The following is a 23523-nucleotide window of genomic DNA, read 5'->3' on the forward strand; positions in this document are numbered from 1 at the left end:
TATACTGCTGAGATGTCCATGTGAAAACATTTTGATGCATTCTAGAATGAATTGGACCATCTGGGAATTAAAAAAAATATATGAAAACACAATCAATATAAAAAACTTTTTTTTCTGTTAAAGTTTCCATGTTTTCAATTTATACAGCTTGTTCTTTATTGTAAGTCATATTGATTTTGGTTATTATTGGCTCAGTTATTTTCCAACTAAATTATAGACCTACCTTTAAGGTGATCCAGGTTCATTTTAGCTGCTTGGAAACTCAGAAGTACAGAGGATTTGTGTCACTTTGGATAATGGTGCTAATTGTTGGAATATATGCAACAGCATTCATGCTTAAACCTTGTGTGCTATACTAAAATGCCAACAATAATGAGCTTGTATGCTAAAATAATTTGTCTATGGGACCTATGTAATGTACTTCTACTAATGCCACTGCCCTCTTACTAAATAGTGGAAATATTTTACTTTACCAAGATTTCCTTCCAAAACATGTTAAGCCCCTTTACCAAGGCTATCCATTCTCCCATTACTACAAGATAAGTAAAAGTGGCTTACCTTTAAACACCAATTCAATACAGATAAAACACATGTCCAGCATTTTCTGATGATTATCATAACACTCTGAAATGAAAAATTACCTCTTACTAAATTGAACCTCATAGATTCTAAATGATCTACATACAATAGGAATTAGGTTGGGTTAGACAATAAGAAATTATGAGGAAGCAAAGAGAGAGAGAGGTATGGGTCACACAATGGGGCAGATTCACTAAAGGGCGAAGTGTCTATCGACATCTCGCCAGAAATCCCATCCACAGGGACATCACCAACTTACTAACAGGTGTAGGCAACAATTCGCTAGCCAACGGGACTGATGCTAGCGTTCATTCGATTTCTATCACCAGGCGACTTTTCACTCTGGCAAACAGTCCTTACTTTACATACAGTAAAGTGTGAATTTTACTCAACGTTAACTCTTTCATCAGAGCAGACTTTGCCACTTCAGACCAAACTGCTAAAATGAAGCTAGACCTTCCTCAATCTTTTTTCAATTACGTCATATCCTGTCTCCCGGAACAACATTAAAGTTGGAAAAACGCTGGTGACTTTTCCTTTTTTTAAGCAGGATTGCCTGCTTAACTATTAAACTTTTTTGGATTAACATTTTTCCCCAGACATTTGAGGGCCATGGAACATTCATCTTAGGGTGGGCTCATGTGTAGGGCATTGTAGGATCTCTTTTGTCTTTATTAAGGTTCCTTGGACATTTGTAATAAAAAGTGGCCACTTTTTGCACCAACATAAAGACGACCATACAACTTTAATGTACCCACCCAATTCAAATTGACCTAAGCGTGAGAGGACTAATGATGGCGTAATTTCGCTTTGAAACAATCGTACTGCCGAAATAACGTTATCGAAAAGTCGCTAGCGTTCGGCACCCAGGACGCAACTTCACATTTGAGCGTAGTGGTGCGACAATCCGCCCTTTAGTGAATCTGCCCCAATGAACAAATGAACTAATTGTACAAAGTGTAACAACATAATTATTTTTAACTGGGACAAGGACAAGGTTTGGCTCATGGAAGTGGTGATGGAGCCGTGGAAGAACATAGATGCATGCAGCTGTGTAGTCTCTGTGAGTATCTGTATATAGAGGAAGAAGAAGAGCTCTACAACAGTTCTGCAGTGTCCTACGGGCACTGGTACCATGTTAAGTAAATACAATTTGTTAAATTACTGTGTAGCCTTGAGAATGTCATTTTATTATGCAAACTACCCAAATCTGTCAACGCTCCCAAAAATGTAAAAAAAAAAAGTCAACCAAATTTCACATGCCACCGTGGTCCGAAAAGTTAGTAATTCTCCCGATTATGTTATTATGCATCACAAGCAAGTACAGTGACATCAAAGGAAGACCTCTGATTGAGCCACGGCCACAATGCCCTGCAACTGCAGCTGTCTGTGTTAACACCTCTTCCTACCATAATTATGCGATCTTGCTCTCTGTTGAACTAAGAGACTTAGAGGTCCTGCATGCAGGTTTCCTTTCAGTGCAAACAGATTTAATACATGGAAAACATTAACATTCCCAGAGTATGCATAACGTTATATCAATCTGGATTATGTAAAACAGAAGAGCTTTCCCTGGGACTAACTAGAGGAATATTTGTATGACTACCCCATCTAGAAACTACTGAAAAACATACTATAGATTCATAGACTGCCCATTCTCCCTTTAGATTATAACTCTCATTCTGGGCCTCGTAACATCCAGGTAGAAATACAGCATTTTGCTTTCTAATAAGGTGTTGCAGCCTTTGAGAAATATATTGCTTTCTTCCTGTTTTAACACAACAAAAGTAAATAGAATCTCACCCGAATCTCACCCGAAAGACCCTCCTAAAATGATTCTTGTTTTAGGACCCATGTTCTTCTAGTAATGTCACTGCCCTTATTTTACTTTAACAAGGTTTCTTTCTCAATTACATAAAGACCCTTTCTCAAGCCTATTCCCTCTCTCTCTTTACTAGCACACAATCGGACTTACCCAGTGTAATACAGATAAAACACATATCCAGCACTGTTTGATGATTTCCATGGCAATCTGAAATGAAAAGCAACGTATTACTAAATACAACCTTATAATGTCTAAATGATCCACATACTATATGTGATTGGATAGGTTACGCAATATGAATGTATAGATGTAGCTTTTTATCTTGGATTCTAAGTGGTAATGGTGGCAGAACATTTTATTGTTAGTCTGTTGAGGTTGAGTTTCATATAAGGTTCCTTTGGGAAGAAACATTCATCTTGGTACAAGTCAATGCTTGTATGAAGCAGATTTGGATCATGCACAAAATAATCACTCAGCTGTCACAATGACCTGCACATTTCCAAGTGTTATTGCTAATATAATCCGAATCAGACAACTTTGTTATCTACAAAAACCCATAGAAAAAAAACTCCCAACACACTGCCATTTAGTGTATAACTTGCATTTATATTATTTTTGCTTAAGTGCATAACCTGCATTTATCAACATTGAACCTCATTTTCTAGATGGTTTATTATTATTAGCACTGGGTATATAGATTAACTTGTGGTCTACCATCGAGAAGTTAGAGGGATTATAAGGACACCCCATTATGAAATAGTGGTACAGTATTGTTTATGCAGAGTGGGAACTGAGTTAGTGAGGTAGCTACTACTTATAGCAAATGACTCTCGTATTAGATGTGAGAATTCGCTAGGGAATTTGCTAAGGTTTTGCACAATGGAACTAGGAATTATCAAAAGGCTGACACGGTTCACAAAACTAACACCCTAGCTCTGATTTTTAGTAGCAAAAACACTGGTGGTTCCCATGTAAATGCTGTACTCATCTTAATGGATTCTAAATGTATTGTCAATTGAACACTTTGGAGGTAGTTTCTAAAGATTCTAAAGATGCAACAGTTTATGCTACTGCTATATAACTAATCCTTTGAGATAACATCATGTGTACATGCATAGTAAATTTGTAAGGGTGTAGGCCAGGAATTGACGCTCATCGTGACTGTGAAATGATGTTTGAGAATGATGTAAAGTGAAAATGTTGATTCAATATATGTTTTACTGAATCTCAAATAATGGGAACAGTAAAGTGTTAGACTGAGCACTAGGTGTTAATAGAGCTAACGTAAGTTTAACTGTAGTTCAGACCCCAGCCACTAGAGGGGGATAGAGCAACAAGGGTATATAAAAGGAGGACACACCCAGTGTGGGGTTCTTATTCTTCTATGACATTATCTGGACAGTTAAAGATAGAAAAGGTCTCTTAGTGAGCAGTACTAGGTACTTCAGTCAGTCAGGTTAGCTAGTATATGTAGCTCAGACCCCAACAAGGAGTTAGTGTCTTAGAAGCCGTGGCTTAGCGAGAGTTAGGGTGGAAGTGGCAGCAATAGGACCAGTGAGGACATCCTGTGGCAAGGAAGAGGAACTTCCTATCTAGAGTAGGGCAGAGGGGACGTTGGAGAAACGCTGGACTGCAAAGACCAGAAGGTGGCACTCTGGAAATTCCTCTCCAGAGTAGAGCAAAGGGCCATTGAACACATGCATGGGTTTGATAATTCAGTAGTGGATGTCTGTAAGCCTGACAGTGAATTTTCATGAACCTGTATGTGACAACTTGGATGTGAGTATATTGTGACCTGTCAAATACAGAGAGTTTCCTCATTGATTGAGTCCAGATGATTGGCCACTCTATCTGTCAGTATGCTCCCCGTACAAGTATATTATCAATATGTTCTATATAATGTATTCAAACTGTCTGGCATTCAGGCTATCTAAAGCTGACAGTTTACTCCTTATGATTGCGCATTCAGGCTATTGTCTGCTCCTCTGCAAATGTAATTTTTCTGTTTACATTTTCAGACTGTCTTTACATTACCCACACTCTCAGTCTGCTCCCCACAAACTCACACTGTTTGTACTGTATGTTCTTCATTTACTCATGCTGGCAGTTTGCTCCAAATGCATTCCTGCCCTAGCACTCGCATTTGCAGTCTGCTCCTCTTATCAGTACCTCCAAATTATGATTATGCAGTACGTGAATTATATGTTTAGATATATGTAATATATAAAGTATATGCGCAGCCATATGTAAGTGTAACCACATCACCTTTCCCTTTTATTTCCCCTTTTTTTTGTACCCCGGTGTGAAAACTGAAAATAAAGAAATTTAAAAAAAAAAAAAAATCTAATTTCGAGCAGATTTGTGTGTACTTCAACTAGGGAATAGTCCAAATTTGATTCAGATTTGAAAACAATTTAGAAAATTTGGATTTCGAAATGTATCAAGTACTGCCGAATTGCTGTTTTAGCCTATGGGGGAGCTCCTAGAACCTATTAAGTGTCAATTGGTGGACTTTTTGAGGTTTTTTGGGGGGAGGGAAACTTTGAATTGTACGATTCGAATTTGATTGAAAACAGACCTATACATGAAATAATAATAAATATAATAAATAGTCAAACTTTCCACACCTACATATACTATGATTTACTTATATAGGAAACACTTACTCTGAGGTTGCGTTGCCAGGTAGATACGCTCATAATATATGTTATACTGTTAACCAGCCAGGAAGCCATGGAGAACTAAGAAAAATATGTATGTTGGATTAGTTTGATGGTAATAAAAAAGGGTTGATGCCAGTCAAGTAGTTATCAAATAAAACTAATGTTAGTATTTGTGTCTATAGCCGTTCTCTGTATCTAGAGGTTAGCCTCTTGGTATACTGATGGCCACCCACAAGTACCAGTATTTACTGAATACCTTTTGGTGGCTGTCTGGTTGTGCCCACCCAGGACCACCATCAGGGGATTATTATTGAAGAGAGGGGTGTCCTGAGGTGTAAAAGAGTAATTCACAGGCCGAGAAAGGGAGTTGGCTTGTTGGAAGAGAGTGGAATTTAAGTCAATCATGGGTGCAGTCTTGGCATAACTGGGGAGTGGCCGGGGGATCAGGGCCATGGTAGAGCATGCAAAGGGCATTATTTCTATTGGGCCCTGATTTTACTTGTTGGCAAGGTCCACCACCTGGGGGGGGGCAAGTAACCAGTGGGTTTATATTTGAGGACCCCTGTGGAGTAGGGCCATGCTAAGTGTGTAGTATGGGGCCACAAGATAACTGATGGCAGTCCTGTGGCACTAGGAAGGATGACAGAAAGACAATTTACAACATTAGAACTTTGGGAGATCAGGGACAATAATTACACATGGTTACGGTCATTAGGAACTCATAGAGCGAGATGTTCTGAGTCTTTACTTGACTTAAAAAATTCTATTAATTTTAACTATTAAGAAAAAAATACATAGATAAGTCATTGGCTATGTTGACTGACCCTTACCAAGAAAGTACACAGTTTCTCCATGCGCACAGGGCTAGTCATTTCTCCAGACCCTGCAAGACATACGTTCACAGATGACACCACAGAATATAGTTCTAGAAAACTCGACCTAGATAATGAATGTAAAAAGCTACAATATTCATTATATGACTATAACTAACATTAGCGGCCATTAATATGTATGTGCCGAAGTTTCATAAGAGGGTCACTAAGGGCTGGTACATCCTCTCATTACGGAAGCATTCTGCACAGACAGGTGAAGCAGGCTTACACTTGTACTTACACGTATATATACAAACAAAGTGTATATCTGTTGGGTCCAATGCTCGATGTTACACACAATGGAAGTATATAATAATAGTATTGTTAGCTTCTACATTAAAGGCTATCACTTTTATATCATTTGTTCATGGCAGTTTATAACCATGACATTTTTACTTCTGTGTAGGTGCCCCACTTTAAGTATGAGCACCCAAGACATCCATTGTAGGTTGGATCAGGAGGGTGGTAGCACCTCACTGAAGGTACAATGAAAGAGCATTGTTGATAGGTTGGACCCATAACCAGGATAAACCATTCAGGATGCTGCCTGTGTGTAATGTGTGTACATGTGAATTTAGCTAATGAGTAAAAGACCTTCAGTATCTCAAATTAGAAATGCAGAAGGGTTCAAGACTATCAGTCACCTGATGACATGATAAACTTGATGTGCTGTAACTTGTCTTCCATCAAGTTGGGGTCTTTCTTCTCAGCCTCACTGAAGAGGAACACTTCCTCAGCCAGATTCTTCATATCAGGCTGCGTCTCCAGGATTTGGAACTTTTCTCCATACCCACTGCTGTCAAGATCATCAATCAGCACTATGACATTCTTCTTCCCTTTTAGAATAAACTCTTGGTTAGAGCTGTGAGGAAGCAAATAATCCTTCGCTAGCAAGAATTTTACACGATTTAGAGGAAAATGCATTGTGGAGAGGGATGGGTATGGCAAACTGTGCCAATTTATTTGCACAGTTATTTCTTCCTTCCAACCTCATCCCTACAATCTTTTGGTCTCACCTAAAGCATCAAAAAGCTCCTTAAGTTCTTCATCATAAAGCGAGTCGTTGACATTTGTGATATTTATCCTGCCTTGATGTTTTGTGTGATAAAGCACAGCAAAATTGCACTTGTGGATCTCCTCCATGAACTCATAACGATTGCTATTTGATATATAAAAGGGCTTGGTCTCTTTCACAAGGTCTTTGAAGGTATCTCCTCTGAGTTGCTCCATAAACCAATCATAATTACTCGGAGCTGAACGAGAGAAAATTCTCACAGACAGACAGGGCGTGGCCACTGAATGACCACACATCTACATTGGAGAAGAGATACAATGGAAAACAGACTCAGTATTAGTTTTTTATTAGTTTTATGATGTATAGCTAAGAATTTGTGTCTAAAAATGCTACAAATTGTATGCTATGCCATCAATGGTACATATATAAGCACTTCAGAGAGTTAGCTTCTCTCTGAAGGTGTTTGACCTAATAGCGTCTGAAATCAGAGCATTACAAACGAGAAAATAAGTAGCGGCAGTGTAAAAAAATAATCATTTATAGACATAGCAATTTGGGCATAAAGCCTAGTACATGGCTCAGCTTACGCCTCGTGTTGAGCAGTGTCACCAAAGGTCTCTGAAATATTACTTATTTTGTAACTCCATAACAGGTTTGTATAAAGTGCTTTGAAGAGATCATTGTTCTACGATATTGCTCAACACTGGCTTAAGCAATGCCCTTTAATGCAGGTAGAACCTCCAATGAGAATTCTTCCTACTTTTTGCACAAGGTTCCTCTGCATCCTGCACCCGCCGGCTCTCCCTAACTTCTCCATAAGATCAATGTGCAAGGGGGTTGGTAGGGACCTTCTACATGCTGCCCCCAGCCTGCCCCTCATGAATATAGGGTTGCTGAATGCAATCAGCACTGTATTCACTCAGGCCTGGCAGATTTTTATTTCTGAATGCAGGCAGCAATGTATTTATCTAGGCCTGGCTTTTTTTTTTTTTTTACTTCTGAATGTAGGCAGCACTGTATTCACCCAGGCCATGCAGGTTTTTTCTTCTGAATGCAGGCAGCACTGTATTCACCCCAGCCTAGCAGGTTTTTATTTCTGAATGCAGGCAGTGCTGTATTCATGAGGGCAGCAGTTCGTTGCTGAGCACAGATACATGTGGCAGTTCAAAGAAAACGGAAAGGTACTGTGCAAAGAAATGGCAGACGCTACTTATTTTTTTTTTAACTTTGCACCCTGTCTTCTAGTGTCCTGCACCAGGTCAGGTACCTGCAAAATACCCAAAAAGCAGTCAGGTTTTGGCCAGAAAGTCCCAGATTCCCTAACCATGTGGGTGGTCCGTGAGTACCCTGCCTGAGAACCTGGGTTAAAAGGAGAGGACTAGAGGCAGCTGATCTAGATGAGCTAGAGTGATGTCACTTCTGGTTTTGTGGGTCCCCATATAAGAAACTTTGTCAATACAATCAAATAAAAATTCTGTACCGTTTCTAAAATAATAATTCTCTTCACTATTCCTCTCTCAGCATCTGTTTCTCTTCATTCTCTCTTCATGCAGTAGTTGGGTGTCAGATATTAATTGACAGTTAGATGCAATATATCTTATAGGGGGGCTCCTTTTGCCTAGAAGATGATTTTGTTTGTGCCGGAGTTAGTTATTTGAGTGAACTCTAATTCATCTGCTAGGAAAGGGAACCCCCCTATAAGATATATTAGATCTAACTGTCAATGAATATCTCACACCCACCTCCTGCAAGAAGACAGAATGAAGAGAAACAGATGCTGAGAGAATGATACTGAAGATAAACTTGATTATTTCAGAAAGGATGCAGAATATTTAATTGATTGTGTTAGAAAAGTTTATTATTTCAGTATGATGAAGCTTATATTAAATTTTCATTATCACAACAGTTCCCCTTAAGAGTTGCAGGAAAGGACTAGGTGGGCTTATAGTAGGTCAGTGGATCTGAAGTACTTGCTAAATTACCGATTAGGCTTGCCTGCTTTGAGAGATGCGGAGTTAAATGGAAGGATTTACATATGGTATACATAGAGTATTATAACCTAACTGTGTTTCTTTCATACTGCACTTCATAATGAAAGGAGAACTAGAGCTCAACAAAGAATTACACTATAAATGCTGCACTTTATATTTTGGGGTTCTACACCAGTTCAAAGCCACCTCAACCCTTTAGCAGTAAAGATCCGTGCCTCCAAAGATGCCCCCAGTAGCTCCCCATCTTCTTTTCTGCACTTGCATAGGGAACTCTGCCTGAGCTTTGGGCACTATACTGTATATAGAGTATATAATAGACATTTCTGGCTACCAGGCTGAATAGTATTTTATTCTAGTCAGTGACCACTGGCTATTTGGATTATTGGTTCCAGTTAGTCTTCAAAGGCACAGACAGGTTTATTTGTAAATAGTTCCACATACAGTATACAATAATCTAACCAGATACAAAATGATTTGTAATGCAAAACTGACATTTGGACATTAATATTTTACAAGCTACCATTTACCAGTATTACCACCAAAAATAAGAATGTCCCCGAAGTTAAAGGCAGCTTGTCAAATATTCTATAATAATAATAGAATAGGTTCAGGACTGGTGTAAAGTTTTTTCCCGTTATAGTAACAGACAGGAAGGCAACACCAGTTCAGTAACTGACCCAACTCTTGTCAATGTTCCTGTCACTAAAGCAGTAAGAGTCCAGCTCAGTAACTGACCCAACTCTTGTCAATGTTATTCTATCACTAAAGCAGTAAGAGTCCAGCTCAGTAACTGATCCTACTCTTGTCAATGTTCTTGTCACTAAAGCAATAAGAGTCCAGCTCAGTTACTAATCCAACCCTTAAGTCAATGTTTCTCTGCCACCTAAGCAACAGAAACCAATTAAGCAACTAATCCAACTGCCCAGGCTATAAATTAATTGTAACTATTTTTCTATCAATAAATCAATAGCAGTCCAGCTTGGTAGCAACTGACACAAAGTAACTCCCTCTCTTTGAGCTCAAATCCATTGTTCTTCTGAAGTAATAACAGTCCACCTCAGTAATTGTCCAAGTTCCTCTACAGGGTACAGCTGGTTTTCTTTTAATTACTATATGTAACCATAACAATATGGCACAGACGGTTCACCGTGTTACTCTAGTTAAATATTTTTACACATTTTTTTTAATTGAAAAGAGTGCTGTGATGTGACAATAGTGCATATCACATGATCTGGATGATGTAAAAACAGTGCTTATTTTTTTTAAAATTACAATAGATTTGCAATTTTGATACATTATATATTTTTTGTAATAAACAAGAAAACCTTTTTTTTTTGTTACAGTTCCATTTTACCTCATATGGGGCCTCCGTCCTTCTGAAACACTGACACAAACCTGCCTGTAAAGAGAGGGGGAAGACAAAAAGCTGTGATGCAAGGTTTTACGTGGTTTATTCTTCAGTGTTTCAATCCTTATTGGGATCCTCATCATAAACCACTAGCAAAATAGGACTAACCAAGTGCGGTGAGTGCAGACTGTCTTTATATTTGGTCTTTTATTAACTAAGCACAATATGTATGCTATTGTATTGTCCCTCCTTGATACCATTTCTATTCAGAAGCTCTGGGTACATTTATAGTAATATAAATAAAATAATAATAAATATAATAAATAGTCAAACTTTCCACACCTACATATACTATGATTTTCTTATATAGGAAACACTTACTCTGAGGTTGCGTTGCCAGGTAGATACGCTCATAATATATGTTATACTGTTAACCAGCCAGGAAGCCATGGAGAACTAAGAAAAATATGTATGTTGGATTAGTTTGATGGTAATAAAAAAGAGTTGATGCCAGTCAAGTAGTTATCAAATAAAACTAATGTTAGTATTTGTGTCTAGAGCCGTTCTCTGTATCCAGAGGTTAGCCTCTTGGTATACTTTTGGCAACCCACCCAGGACCACCATCAGGGGATTATTATTGAAGAGAGGGGTGTCCTGAGGTGTAAAAGAGTAATTCACAGGCCGAGAAAGGGAGTTGGCTTGTTGGAAGAGAGTGGAATTTAAGTCAATCATGGGTGCAGTCTTGGCATAACTGGGGAGTGGCCAGGGGATCAGAGCCATGGTAGAGCATACAAAGGGCATTATTTCTATTGGGCCCTGATTTTACTTGTTGGCAAGGTCCACCACCTGGGGGGGGGCAAGTAACCAGTGGGTTTATATTTGAGGACCCCTGTGGAGTAGGGCCATGATAAGTGTGTAGTATGGGGCCACAAGATAACTGATGGCAGTCCTGTGGCACTAGGAAGGATGACAGAAAGACAATTTACAACATTAGAACTTTGGGAGATCGGGGACAATAATTACACATGGTTACTGTCATTAGGAACTCATAGAGTGAGATGTTCTGAGTCTTTACTTGACTTAAAAAAATTCTATTAATTTTAACTATAAAGAAAAAAATACATAGATAAGTCATTGGCTATGTTGACTGACCCTTACCAAGAAAGTACACAGTTTCTCCATGCGCACAGGGCTAGTCATTTCTCCAGACCCTGCAAGACATACGTTTACAGATGACACCACAGAATATAGTTCTAGAAAACTCGACCTAGATAATGAATGTAAAAAGCTACAATATTCATTATATGACTATAACTAACATTAGCGGCCATTAATATGTATGTGCCGAAGTTTCATAAGAGGGTCACTAAGGGCTGGTACATCCTCTCATTACGGAAGCATTCTGCACAGACAGGTGAAGCAGGCTTACACTTGTACTTACACGTATATATACAAACAAAGTGTATATCTGTTGGGTCCAATGCTCGATGTTACACACAATGGAAGTATATAATAATAGTATTGTTAGCTTCTACATTAAAGGCTATCACTTTTATATCATTTGTTCATGGCAGTTTATAACCATGACATTTTTACTTCTGTGTAGGTGCCCCACTTTAAGTATGAGCACCCCAAGACATCCATTGTAGACTCCCAGAATCTGGATCAGGAGGGTGGTAGCACCTCACTGAAGGTACAATGAAAGAGCATTGTTGATAGGTTGGACCCATAACCAGGATAAACCATTCAGGATGCTGCCTGTGTGTAATGTGTGTACATGTGAATTTAGCTAATGAGTAAAAGACCTTCAGTATCTCAAATTAGAAATGCAGAAGGGTTCAAGACTATCAGTCACCTGATGACATGATAAACTTGATGTGCTGTAACTTGTCTTCCATCAAGTTGGGGTCTTTCTTCTCAGCCTCACTGAAGAGGAACACTTCCTCAGCCAGATTCTTCATATCAGGCTGCGTCTCCAGGATTTGGAACTTTTCTCCATACCCACTGCTGTCAAGATCATCAATCAGCACTATGACATTCTTCTTCCCTTTTAGAATAAACTCTTGGTTAGAGCTGTGAGGAAGCAAATAATCCTTCGCTAGCAAGAATTTTACACGATTTAGAGGAAAATGCATTGTGGAGAGGGATGGGTATGGCAAACTGTGCCAATTTATTTGCACAGTTATTTCTTCCTTCCAACCTCATCCCTACAATCTTTTGGTCTCACCTAAAGCATCAAAAAGCTCCTTAAGTTCTTCATCATAAAGCGAGTCGTTGACATTTGTGATATTTATCCTGCCTTGATGTTTTGTGTGATAAAGCACAGCAAAATTGCACTTGTGGATCTCCTCCATGAACTCATAACGATTGCTATTTGATATATAAAAGGGCTTGGTCTCTTTCACAAGGTCTTTGAAGGTATCTCCTCTGAGTTGCTCCATAAACCAATCATAATTACTCGGAGCTGAACGAGAGAAAATTCTCACAGACAGACAGGGCGTGGCCACTGAATGACCACACATCTACATTGGAGAAGAGATACAATGGAAAACAGACTCAGTATTTGTTTTTTTATTAGTTTTATGATGTATAGCTAAGAATTTGTGTCTAAAAATGCTACAAATTGTATGCTATGCCATCAATGGTACATATATAAGCACTTCAGAGAGTTAGCTTCTCTCTGAAGGTGTTTGACCTAATAGCGTCTGAAATCAGAGCATTACAAACGAGAAAATAAGTAGCGGCAGTGTAAAAAAATAATCATTTATAGACATAGCAATTTGGGCATAAAGCCTAGTACATGGCTCAGCTTACGCCTCGTGTTGAGCAGTGTCACCAAAGGTCTCTGAAATATTACTTATTTTGTAACTCCATAACAGGTTTGTATAAAGTGCTTTGAAGAGATCATTGTTCTACGATATTGCTCAACACTGGCTTAAGCAATGCCCTTTAATGCAGGTAGAACCTCCAATGAGAATTCTTCCTACTTTTTGCACAAGGTTCCTCTGCATCCTGCACCCGCCGGCTCTCCCTAACTTCTCCATAAGATCAATGTGCAAGGGGGTTGGTAGGGACCTTCTACATGCTGCCCCCAGCCTGCCCCTCATGAATATAGGGTTGCTGAATGCAATCAGCACTGTATTCACTCAGGCCTGGCAGATTTTTATTTCTGAATGCAGGCAGCAATGTATTTATCTAGGCCTGGCTTTTTTTTTTTTTTACTTCTGAATGTAGGCAGCACTGTATTCACCCAGGCCATGCAGGTTTTTTCTTCTGAATGCAGGCAGCACTGTATTCACCCCAGCCTAGCAGGTTTTTATTTCTGAATGCAGGCAGTGCTGTATTCATGAGGGCAGCAGTTCGTTGCTGAGCACAGATACATGTGGCAGTTCAAAGAAAACGGAAGGTACTGTGCAAAGAAATGGCAGACGCTACTTATTTTTTTTTTAACTTTGCACCCTGTCTTCTAGTGTCCTGCACCAGGTCAGGTACCTGCAAAATACCCAAAAAGCAGTCAGGTTTTGGCCAGAAAGTCCCACATTCCCTAACCATGTGGGTGGTCCGTGAGTACCCTGCCTGAGAACCTGGGTTAATTGCAGGCTTACATTCCCTACCTCCCTGAGTAAAAAGGGGAGGACTAGAGGCAGCTGATCTAGATGAGCTAGAGTGATGTCACTTCTGGTTTTGTGGGTCCCCAGGCCAGGTTAAAGGTGAACTATCGCAAAAATTATATAAGAAACTTTCTCAATACAATCAAATAAAAATTCTGTACCGTTTCTAAAATAATAATTCTCTTCACTATTCATCTCTCAGAATCTGTTTTTCTTCATTCTCTCTCCATGCAGCAGTTGGGTGTCAGATATTGATTGACAGTTAGATGCAATATATCTTATAGGGGGGCTCCTTTTGCCTAGAAGATGAATTAGAGCTCACGCTATTAAAATCACCAGAAATCCTGTCTCTCTACATGCAGGATTTGTGCAAAAGGCAGTTGTTTGATTTTGTTTGTGCCGGAGTCAGTTATTTGAGTGAGCTCTAATTCATCTGCTAGGAAAGGGAACCCCCCTATAAGATATATTAGATCTAACTGTCAATGAATATCTCACACCCACCTCCTGCAAGGTGCAATAAAGTACAAATTCAATATTCTGGATAGTATACTGTAGGCCCTGTCAGAGGAGGACAAGTCCAGATGATTGGCCACTCTATCTGTCAGTATGCTCCCCGTACAAGTATATTATCAATATGTTCTATATAATGTATTCAAACTGTCTGGCATTCAGGCTATTAGTCTGCCCCTCTAAAGCTGACAGTTTACTCCTTATGATTGCGCATTCAGACTATTGTCTGCTCCTCTGCAAATGTAATTTTTCTGTTTATATTTTCAGACTGTCTTTACATTACCCACACTCTCAGTCTGCTCCCCACAAACTCACACTGTTTGTACTGTATGTTCTTCATTTACTCATGCTGGCAGTTTGCTCCAAATGCATTCCTGCCCTAGCACTCGCATTTGCAGTCTGCTCCTCTTATCAGTACCTCCAAATTATGATTATGCAGTACATGAATTATATGTTTAGATATATGTAATATATAAAGTATATGCGCAGCCATATGTAAGTGTAACCACATCACCTTTCCCTTTTATTTCCCCTTTTTTTTTGTACCCCGGTGTGAAAACTGAAAATAAAGAAATTTAAAAAAAAAAAAAAATCTAATTTCGAGCAGATTTGTGTGTACTTCAACTAGGGAATAGTCCAAATTTGATTCAGATTTGAAAACAATTTAGAAAATTTGAATTTCGAAATGTATCAAGTACTGCCGAATTGCTGTTTTAGCCTATGGGGAGCTCCTAGAACCTATTAAGTGTCAATTGGTGGACTTTTTGAGGTTTTTTGGGGGAGGGAAACTTTGAATTGTACGATTCGAATTTGATTGAAAACAGACCTATTCAATAAAAAACTGACCTATTCGGGCAAAAAAAAACAAAAAACTAATTGTGGTTGGTCTTTTTGAATTCGAATTTCAAAGTTTTTCAAATTCGAAATTTGACCCTTAATAAATCTGCCCTAAATGTTATTTTTTGTGATTGTTCCCCTTTATACAATAGACATCCTAGGTGCAATTTCAGATATTACCATCAACGGTGGGTCTAGATACAACCTAGTAGCTGATGGGAAACCAGTTTAGAGAATAAATTGGGCACTAAACATCCCATTGGGCAAAGGTAGTCAAACGCAAGAGCAACTTGCAAGTATGCAGGCTTTATTCCTGTGGATATGACCAAACAGGAGGAAGGTTGAGAATGTGAAGAGTCTGCTTATTGTTACATCAATATGAATATAACAATGGAGAGTAGGGCTTCTCCATAGACCATATAGAGAAACATTGGTATGACCAATCTAACTTGAAACTGCTGAAACAACATTCTGTGAGAGACTCATAGAGCTGGTCTTCTCCTTACAGTGAGGTGGAAATATTTTGCTTTCTATCAAGGTTTTTGTTGCAGTTTTTGGAAATCAAAATAAATAGAAAGCAGTGGAAAAAGTAACAGTAAATGGGAGAAGAAGTAAATGGGGTCTCACCGGTTTGTTCTTTCTATACTGCTGAGATGTCCATGTGAAAACATTTTTGATGCATTCTAGAATGAATTGGACCATCTGGGAATTAAAAAAAATATATGAAAACACAATCAATATAAAAAACTTTTTTTTCTGTTAAAGTTTCCATGTTTTCAATTTATACAGCTTGTTCTTTATTGTAAGTCATATTGATTTTGGTTATTATTGGCTCAGTTATTTTCCAACTAAATTATAGACCTACCTTTAAGGTGATCCAGGTTCATTTTAGCTGCTTGGAAACTCAGAAGTACAGAGGATTTGTGTCACTTTGGATAATGGTGCTAATTGTTGGAATATATGCAACAGCATTCATGCTTAAACCTTGTGTGCTATACTAAAATGCCAACAATAATGAGCTTGTATGCTAAAATAATTTGTCTATGGGACCTATGTAATGTACTTCTACTAATGCCACTGCCCTCTTACTAAATAGTGGAAATATTTTACTTTACCAAGATTTCCTTCCAAAACATGTTAAGCCCCTTTACCAAGGCTATCCATTCTCCCATTACTACAAGATAAGTAAAAGTGGCTTACCTTTAAACACCAATTCAATACAGATAAAACACATGTCCAGCATTTTCTGATGATTATCATAACACTCTGAAATGAAAAATTACCTCTTACTAAATTGAACCTCATAGATTCTAAATGATCTACATACAATAGGAATTAGGTTGGGTTAGACAATAAGAAATTATGAGGAAGCAAAGAGAGAGAGAGGTATGGGTCACACAATGGGGCAGATTCACTAAAGGGCGAAGTGTCTATCGACATCTCGCCAGAAATCCCATCCACAGGGACATCACCAACTTACTAACAGGTGTAGGCAACAATTCGCTAGCCAACGGGACTGATGCTAGCGTTCATTCGATTTCTATCAATTGAGAAAGGTTTCTTTCTCAATTACATAAAGACCCTTTCTCAAGCCTATTCCCTCTCTCTCTTTACTAGCACACAATTGGACTTACCCAGTGTAATACAGATAAAACACATATCCAGCACTGTTTGATGATTTCCATGGCAATCTGAAATGAAAAGCAACTTATTACTAAATACAACCTTATAATGTCTAAATGATCCACATACTATATGTGATTGGATAGGTTACGCAATATGAATGTATAGATGTAGCTTTTTATCTTGGATTCTAAGTGGTAATGGTGGCAGAACATTTTATTGTTAGTCTGTTGAGGTTGAGTTTCATATAAGGTTCCTTTGGGAAGAAACATTCATCTTGGTACAAGTCAATGCTTGTATGAAGCAGATTTGGATAATCACTCAGCTGTCACAATGACCTGCACATTTCCAAGTGTTATTGCTAATATAATCCGAATCAGACAACTTTGTTATCTACAAAAACCCATAGAAAAAAAACTCCCAACACACTGCCATTTAGTGTATAACTTGCATTTATATTATTTTTGCCGAAGTGCATAACCTGCATTTATCAACATTGAACCTCATTTTCTAGATGGTTTATTATTATTGGCACTGGGTATATAGATTAACTTGTGCTCTACCATCGAGAAGTTAGAGGGATTATAAGGACACCCCATTATGAAATAGTGGTACAGTATTGTTTATGCAGAGTGGGAACTGAGTTAGTGAGGTAGCTACTACTTATAGCAAATGACTCTCGTATTAGATGTGAGAATTCGCTAGGGAATTTGCTAAGGTATTGCACAATGGAACTAGGAATTATCAAAAGGCTGACACGGTTCACAAAACTAACACCCTAGCTCTGATTTTTAGTAGCAAAAACACTGGTGGTTCCCATGTAAATGCTGTACTCATCTTAATGGATTCTAAATGTATTGTCAATTGAACGGTAGTTTCTAAAGATTCTAAAGATGCAACAGTTTATACTACTATTATATAACTAATCCTTTGAGATAACATCATGTGTACATGCATAGTAAATTTGTAAGGGTGTAGGCCAGGAATTGACGCTCATCGTGACTGTGAAATGATGTTTGAGAATGATGTAAAGTGAAAATGTTGATTCAATATATGTTTTACTGAATCTCAAATAATGGGAACAGTAAAGTGTTAGACTGAGCACTAGGTGTTAATAGAGCTAACGTAAGTTTAACTGTAGTTCAGACCCCAGCCACTAGAGGGGGATAGAGCAACAAGGGTATATAAAAGGAGGACACACCCAGTGTGGGGTTCTTATTCTTCTATGACATTGTCCGGACAGTTAAAGATAGAAAAGGTCTCTTAGTGAGCAGTACTAGGTACTTCAGTCAGTCAGGTTAGCTAGTATATGTAGTTCAGACCCCAACAAGGAGTTAGTGGCTTAGAAGCCGTGGCTAAGCGAGAGTTAGGGTGGAAGTGGCAGCAATAGGACCAGTGAGGACATCCTGTGGCAAGGAAGAACTTCCTATCTAGAGTAGGGCAGAGGGGACGTTGGAGAAACGCTGGGCTGCAGAGACCAGAAGGTGAAATTCCTCTCCAGAGTAGAGCAAAGGGCTATTGAACACATGCATGGGTTTGATAATTCAGTAGTGGATGTCTCTAAGCCTGACAGTGAATTTTCATGAACCTGTATGTGACAACTTGGATGTGAGTATATTGTGACCTGTCAAATTCAGAGAGTTTCCTCATTGATTGAGTGTCACAATCTTGCTTTAAGAGTAATCTACACGGTGCAATAGAGTACAAATTCAATATTCTGGATAGTATACTGTAGGCCCTGTCAGAGGAGGACAAGTCCAGATGATTGGCCAACCTATCTGTCAGTATGCTCCCCGTACAAGTATATTATCAATATGTTCTATATACTGTATTCAAACTCTCCAGCATTCAGGCTATTGGTCTGCCCCTCTAAAACTGACAGTTTACTCCTTATGATTGCGCATTCAGACTATTGTCTACTCCTTTGAAAATTAAATTTTTCTCTTTACATTTTCAGTCTTTACATTACCCACACTCTCAGTCTGCTCCCCACAAACTCACTCTATTTGTACTGTATGTTCTTCATTTACTCATGCTGGCAGTTTGCTCCAAATGAATTCCTGCCCTAGCACTCGCATTTGCAGTCTGCTCCTCTTATCAGTACCTCCAAATGTTTCCCCTGCACTCACACTATGAATTTTGCCTTCATTACTTTACATTGTCAATTTATTTGGGAGATCGAGCCTATGATCTAGACCCACACTGATAATATCAATCTGCTCTTCATTCACTCACACTGCTCTCCCTTATTCAGTTTACTGGAGTCAATTTTAGTCTGTTACCCCTGCACTCACCCTGTCTCTTGAACCAGCGCTTTGCTACGGAAGGAAGTAAAGATCTTGTTTTGTGGATGAGTGTAAGAATGAAGGTGAAAAGAAAGTGTGAGTCCATGATGTCAGGTTTCATGCTTGATCCTTAACAACCCATTCCCACAGTGACACTGCCAGTCTCCTTTTTATTCACATTCAGACAGTTAGTTCCTGTTATACTCACTCTATCAGTCTCCTCTTGTACTTTTTCTGTCAGTTCTCATTCAGTTTGCGCCTCTTGTTCTCATTCAGTTTGCGCCTCTTGTTCTCATTCAGTTTGCTCCTCTTGTTCTCATTCAGTTTGCTCCTCTTGTTCTCATTCAGTTTGCTCCTCTTGTTCTCATTCAGTTTGCGCCTCTTGTTCTCATTCAGTTTGCTCCTCTTGTTCTCATTCAGTTTGCGCCTCTTGTTCTCATTCAGTTTGCTCCTCTTGTTCTCATTCAGTTTGCTCCTCTTGTTCTCATTCAGTTTGCTCCTCTTGTTCTCATCCAGTTTGCTCCTCTTGTTCTCATTCAGTTTGCTCCTATGGTTGGACTTCACTTCTGCCTTGTACAAACTGTGCAACGACTGAGTAAATATGAAAGTGAAAGTGTTTTTCACACACGCAGCTCTACATTTTTCTTCAATAGCTAAACTATAACTAAACTCCCCCAACTGAGCTCCCCCAACCATTATTGCTGCTGAACCCTTGGAATAGTTTCAGAGCTCTATCTATTTCACTGCAGTAATTCCCATGTTGTGCAAGTGTGTGAGTTTAATTCTAATTCATGAAGATCAGAAGTTGTGCACAAGTTACCGATCGTTTACAAAGTTGCGTTAGTGATGTTACAATCATGGGTTCAAAGTTACGCTAGCGATCGTAAATTTGCATATGGCGTGCAGTTAAAGTACAATGGCGGCAGAAAACACATTACACTACACAAGGCCATGGAATCTTAATAAATGTGTTCTAATGCCCTACACATGTGCCCACAGTATAGTTTAGGTGCCATATGTTGTCAAATGTAGGGGGAAAGGAGGGTACCCCTTTTTCAGCCTATCACCCATAAAAAAGTAAAAGACACCAGCGTTTTGGCAATTTCAACTTTTTTTGGAGCAATCCCTTTGTACTCTATTGCACTTCGCCTGGTCTGAGGTGGCAAAGTAAAGTCTGGCGCAAGATGTAACGTTCACGAAAATCCACAACTTAGTGAATTACCGTAGGTAGGTCCATTTGCCATAGCGCAACTTCACCTGGCATAAGGTTTGCAAAGTAGCGATAGAGTAGGTCCACTTTGCTGGAGAATTTTCGCTAGCATTAGCCACTTCGCCCCTTTAGTAAATTTGCCCCTAAGAATTTCGCCTTCATTACTTTACATTGTCAGTTTAATTGGGAGATCGAGCCTATGATCTAGACCCACACTGATAATATCAATCTGCTCTTCATTCACTCACACTGCTCTCCCTTATTCAGTTTACTGGAGTCAATTTTAGTCTGTTACCCCTGCACTCACCCTGTCTCTTGAACCAGCGCTTTGCTACGGAAGGAAGAAAAGATCTTGTTTTGTGGATGAGTGTAAGAATGAAGGGGAAAAGAAAGTGTGAGTCCATTATGTCAGGTTTCATGCTTGATCCTTAACAACCCAATCCCACAGTGACACTGCCAGTCTCCTTTTTATTCACATTCAGACAGTTAGTTCCTGTTATACTCACTCTATCAGTCTCCTCTTGTACTTTTTCTGTCAGTTCTCATTCAGTTTGCGCCTCTTGTTCTCATCCAGTTTGCTCCTCTTGTTCTCATCCAGTTTGCTCCTCTTGTTCTCATTCAGTTTGCTCCTCTTGTTCTCATTCAGTTTGCTCCTCTTGTTCTCATTCAGTTTGCTCCTGTGGTTGGACTTCACTTCTGCCTTGTACAAACTGTGCAACGACTGAGTAAATATGAAAGTGAAAGTGTTTTTCACACACGCAGCTCTACATTTTTCTTTAATAGCTAAAATATCTTGGTTTCCTGTTGATCTGATAGCACCTGTGCCATATATGAGACGGGCATTCCCTATAAGGCAAATCAGGAAGTCAGTGCCGGCAGCCAGTACAGCTCAGCTGAAAGGTTAATAATCATTTCAAAGTTTGGGACTTCAGTTCATTTAATTGTAAATAGTGCACTTTGGTCAAGAGCAGATTTAATTAAACTGCTTTTTGTACCTCTACTAGTCGCACTGTTCTCCTAATTACCACCACCACCAGTAGGATATTTCAGTAGCATTTCCTTTTAGCCAATCATAGAATTACTTCTAGGGGCAGATTCACTAAGGGTCGAATTTCGAAGTTAAAAATACTTCGAAATTCGACCCTCGAATTGAAATCCTTCGACTTCGAATATCGAAGTCGAAGGATTTAGCGCTAATCCTGCGATCGATCGATCGAAGGATTTTTCGTTCGATCGAACGATTAAATCCTTCGAATCGAACGATTCGAAGGATTTTAATCCAACGATCGAAGGAATATCCTTCGATCAAAAAATCTCAGGCAAGCCTATGGGGACCTTCCCCATAGGCTAACATTGACTTCGGTAGCTTTTAGCTGCCGAAGTAGGGGGTCGAAGTTTTTTTTAAAGGACAAGTACTTCGACTATCGAATGGTCGAATAGTCGAACGATTTCTACTTCGAATCGTTCGAATCGAAGTCGAAGGTCGTAGTCGAAGGTCGAAGTAGCCCATTCGATGGTCGAAGTACCCAAAAAATACTTCGAAATTCGAAGTATTTTTCATTCGAATCCTTCACTCGAGCTTAGTGAATCGGCCCCTTAGTGTTCTATTTACAGTTGGACATTCAAGGCTATTCGCTGACTTGGTGTGATGAGACTGATCTGCCACTCAGGCCATTTTAGTGACCTCATTTTCTGTGATCATTTAGTGTGTAGAGGAATTAGGTTTATACAAATCTAGAACTGGATCATTATCATCATCATAACATGGAATTCATTGGAATGTCTACATTTACACTGTTGAAAATTCACCATATCTTTTAAAATTGACATTTATGTCTCTATTATTAACTTCCACTAACAACACTGCACCCGATGCTAAAGTAGTAGGTGTTGCTTCCACAACAGATTAAAGTTACCATCACACATCAGAGTTGATAAGCAAACAAAATCAGATAAAGTAAAAGAGTATTTTCTATGGTTGGAAGTTGTTTATACCACTTTGGGCTACGGAAAAAAAAAAAAAAACAAGACAATTGTCAGAGTAGAGTTGCCACCTTTCTGCCAGTTTAACACTGGACTTGGGGGCATGGCCATAATGATTTGGGGGTGGAGTCATGTCATTGTGGGGCGTGGTCGTGACATTGCAGGGGCGGGTGGTCCTTCAGTGGTCGGGGCTATGACGTGGCGATTGGGCCGATAGTTGCGTCAATCACAGGGAATCCTGCCCTTTTTTCCTAATTTGGAAAACCAGGCAGGCAGTTTTGACCCAGGCAGCCCTTCAAAAAACCGTGCTGTCCCGTCAAAACCGGATAGGTGGCAACCCTATGTCAGAGGCTATTGTATCTCCATCTCCATAGCTAGCAGGTTTAAGGAAATAGAGCAAATCCAGCAAACCAAACAAAAAATAATAAAAATAATGCAGTTTTGGTCTCCAGTACTCAAACAGGACATTATTGTATTAGAGAGGGTACAGAGAAGGGCAACTAAGCTGGTAAAAGGTATTGAAAATCTTAGCTATGAGGAAGGACTGGCCAAATTGGGGATGTTCACACTGGAGAAGAGGCGCTTAAGGGGAGATATGATGACTATGTATAAATATATAAGGGGATCATATAATAATCTAACTAATGCTTTATTTATCAGTAGGTCTTTCTAGCTGACAAGAGGGAACCCATTCCGATTAGAAGAAAGGAGGTTCCATCTTAATATTTGTAAGGGTTTTTTTTTTACAAGGAGAGCTGCACCAGCCTTACACAAAGGCTTGTACACTTTTAACCCTTATATAGTAAAGCCATAAAACCATGACCAATATTACAGTTTTAATCCAGATAGGATTTATACCGAGATGTGTAGCATTTTTGTTAGACCTCTGTGTGGTACCATTGTTATTGTGTATGGTAAGCCAGATGACATCTTTCTCTGCAGCCAATTTTCTATAAGTCTGTTTGATTTGTTGGACTAATGTACAGACTTGTGCAAGGTGGACATTCATATGCATATGAACACATTTATCATGATCTACTTTTCTAAAAAAAAAAAAAAAAAAAAAAAAAAAAAAAAAGTTGCAAGGGACCTGGCCTGTGTTTGGTCATGTGAATTTTTGGAATGCTACAGTTGTAATAATTCTATAGTTCCACATCAGTTTATGCTCTCA

At 39.0% G+C, this 23523-nt stretch overlaps 1 protein-coding gene across 1 annotated transcript in view; it reads right to left on the minus strand.

Moving 5' to 3' along the window:
* Positions 1–20885, minus strand: part of LOC121398288 — a 48080-nt gene extending 27195 nt beyond the window's left edge. The window contains exons 1-15 of the mRNA XM_041577328.1: positions 20876–20885; positions 16886–16942; positions 16452–16517; positions 15879–15953; positions 12521–12815; positions 12149–12340; positions 11452–11504; positions 10675–10749; positions 10300–10344; positions 6956–7250; positions 6584–6775; positions 5898–5950; positions 5071–5145; positions 2555–2611; positions 559–624 (exon numbers count right to left, since the gene is read on the minus strand). Of these exons, the coding sequence (XP_041433262.1) occupies positions 559–624; positions 2555–2611; positions 5071–5145; positions 5898–5950; positions 6584–6775; positions 6956–7250; positions 10300–10344; positions 10675–10749; positions 11452–11504; positions 12149–12340; positions 12521–12815; positions 15879–15953; positions 16452–16517; positions 16886–16936 (1590 nt within the window). The 5' untranslated portion in view covers positions 16937–16942; positions 20876–20885. The remainder of the gene's footprint in view (positions 1–558; positions 625–2554; positions 2612–5070; positions 5146–5897; positions 5951–6583; positions 6776–6955; positions 7251–10299; positions 10345–10674; positions 10750–11451; positions 11505–12148; positions 12341–12520; positions 12816–15878; positions 15954–16451; positions 16518–16885; positions 16943–20875) is intronic.
* Between the last annotated feature and the right edge of the window lie 2638 nt (positions 20886–23523).

This window comes from Xenopus laevis, chromosome 9_10L, assembly GCF_017654675.1.
Source record: "Xenopus laevis strain J_2021 chromosome 9_10L, Xenopus_laevis_v10.1, whole genome shotgun sequence".
Classification (NCBI taxonomy): domain Eukaryota; kingdom Metazoa; phylum Chordata; class Amphibia; order Anura; family Pipidae; genus Xenopus; species Xenopus laevis.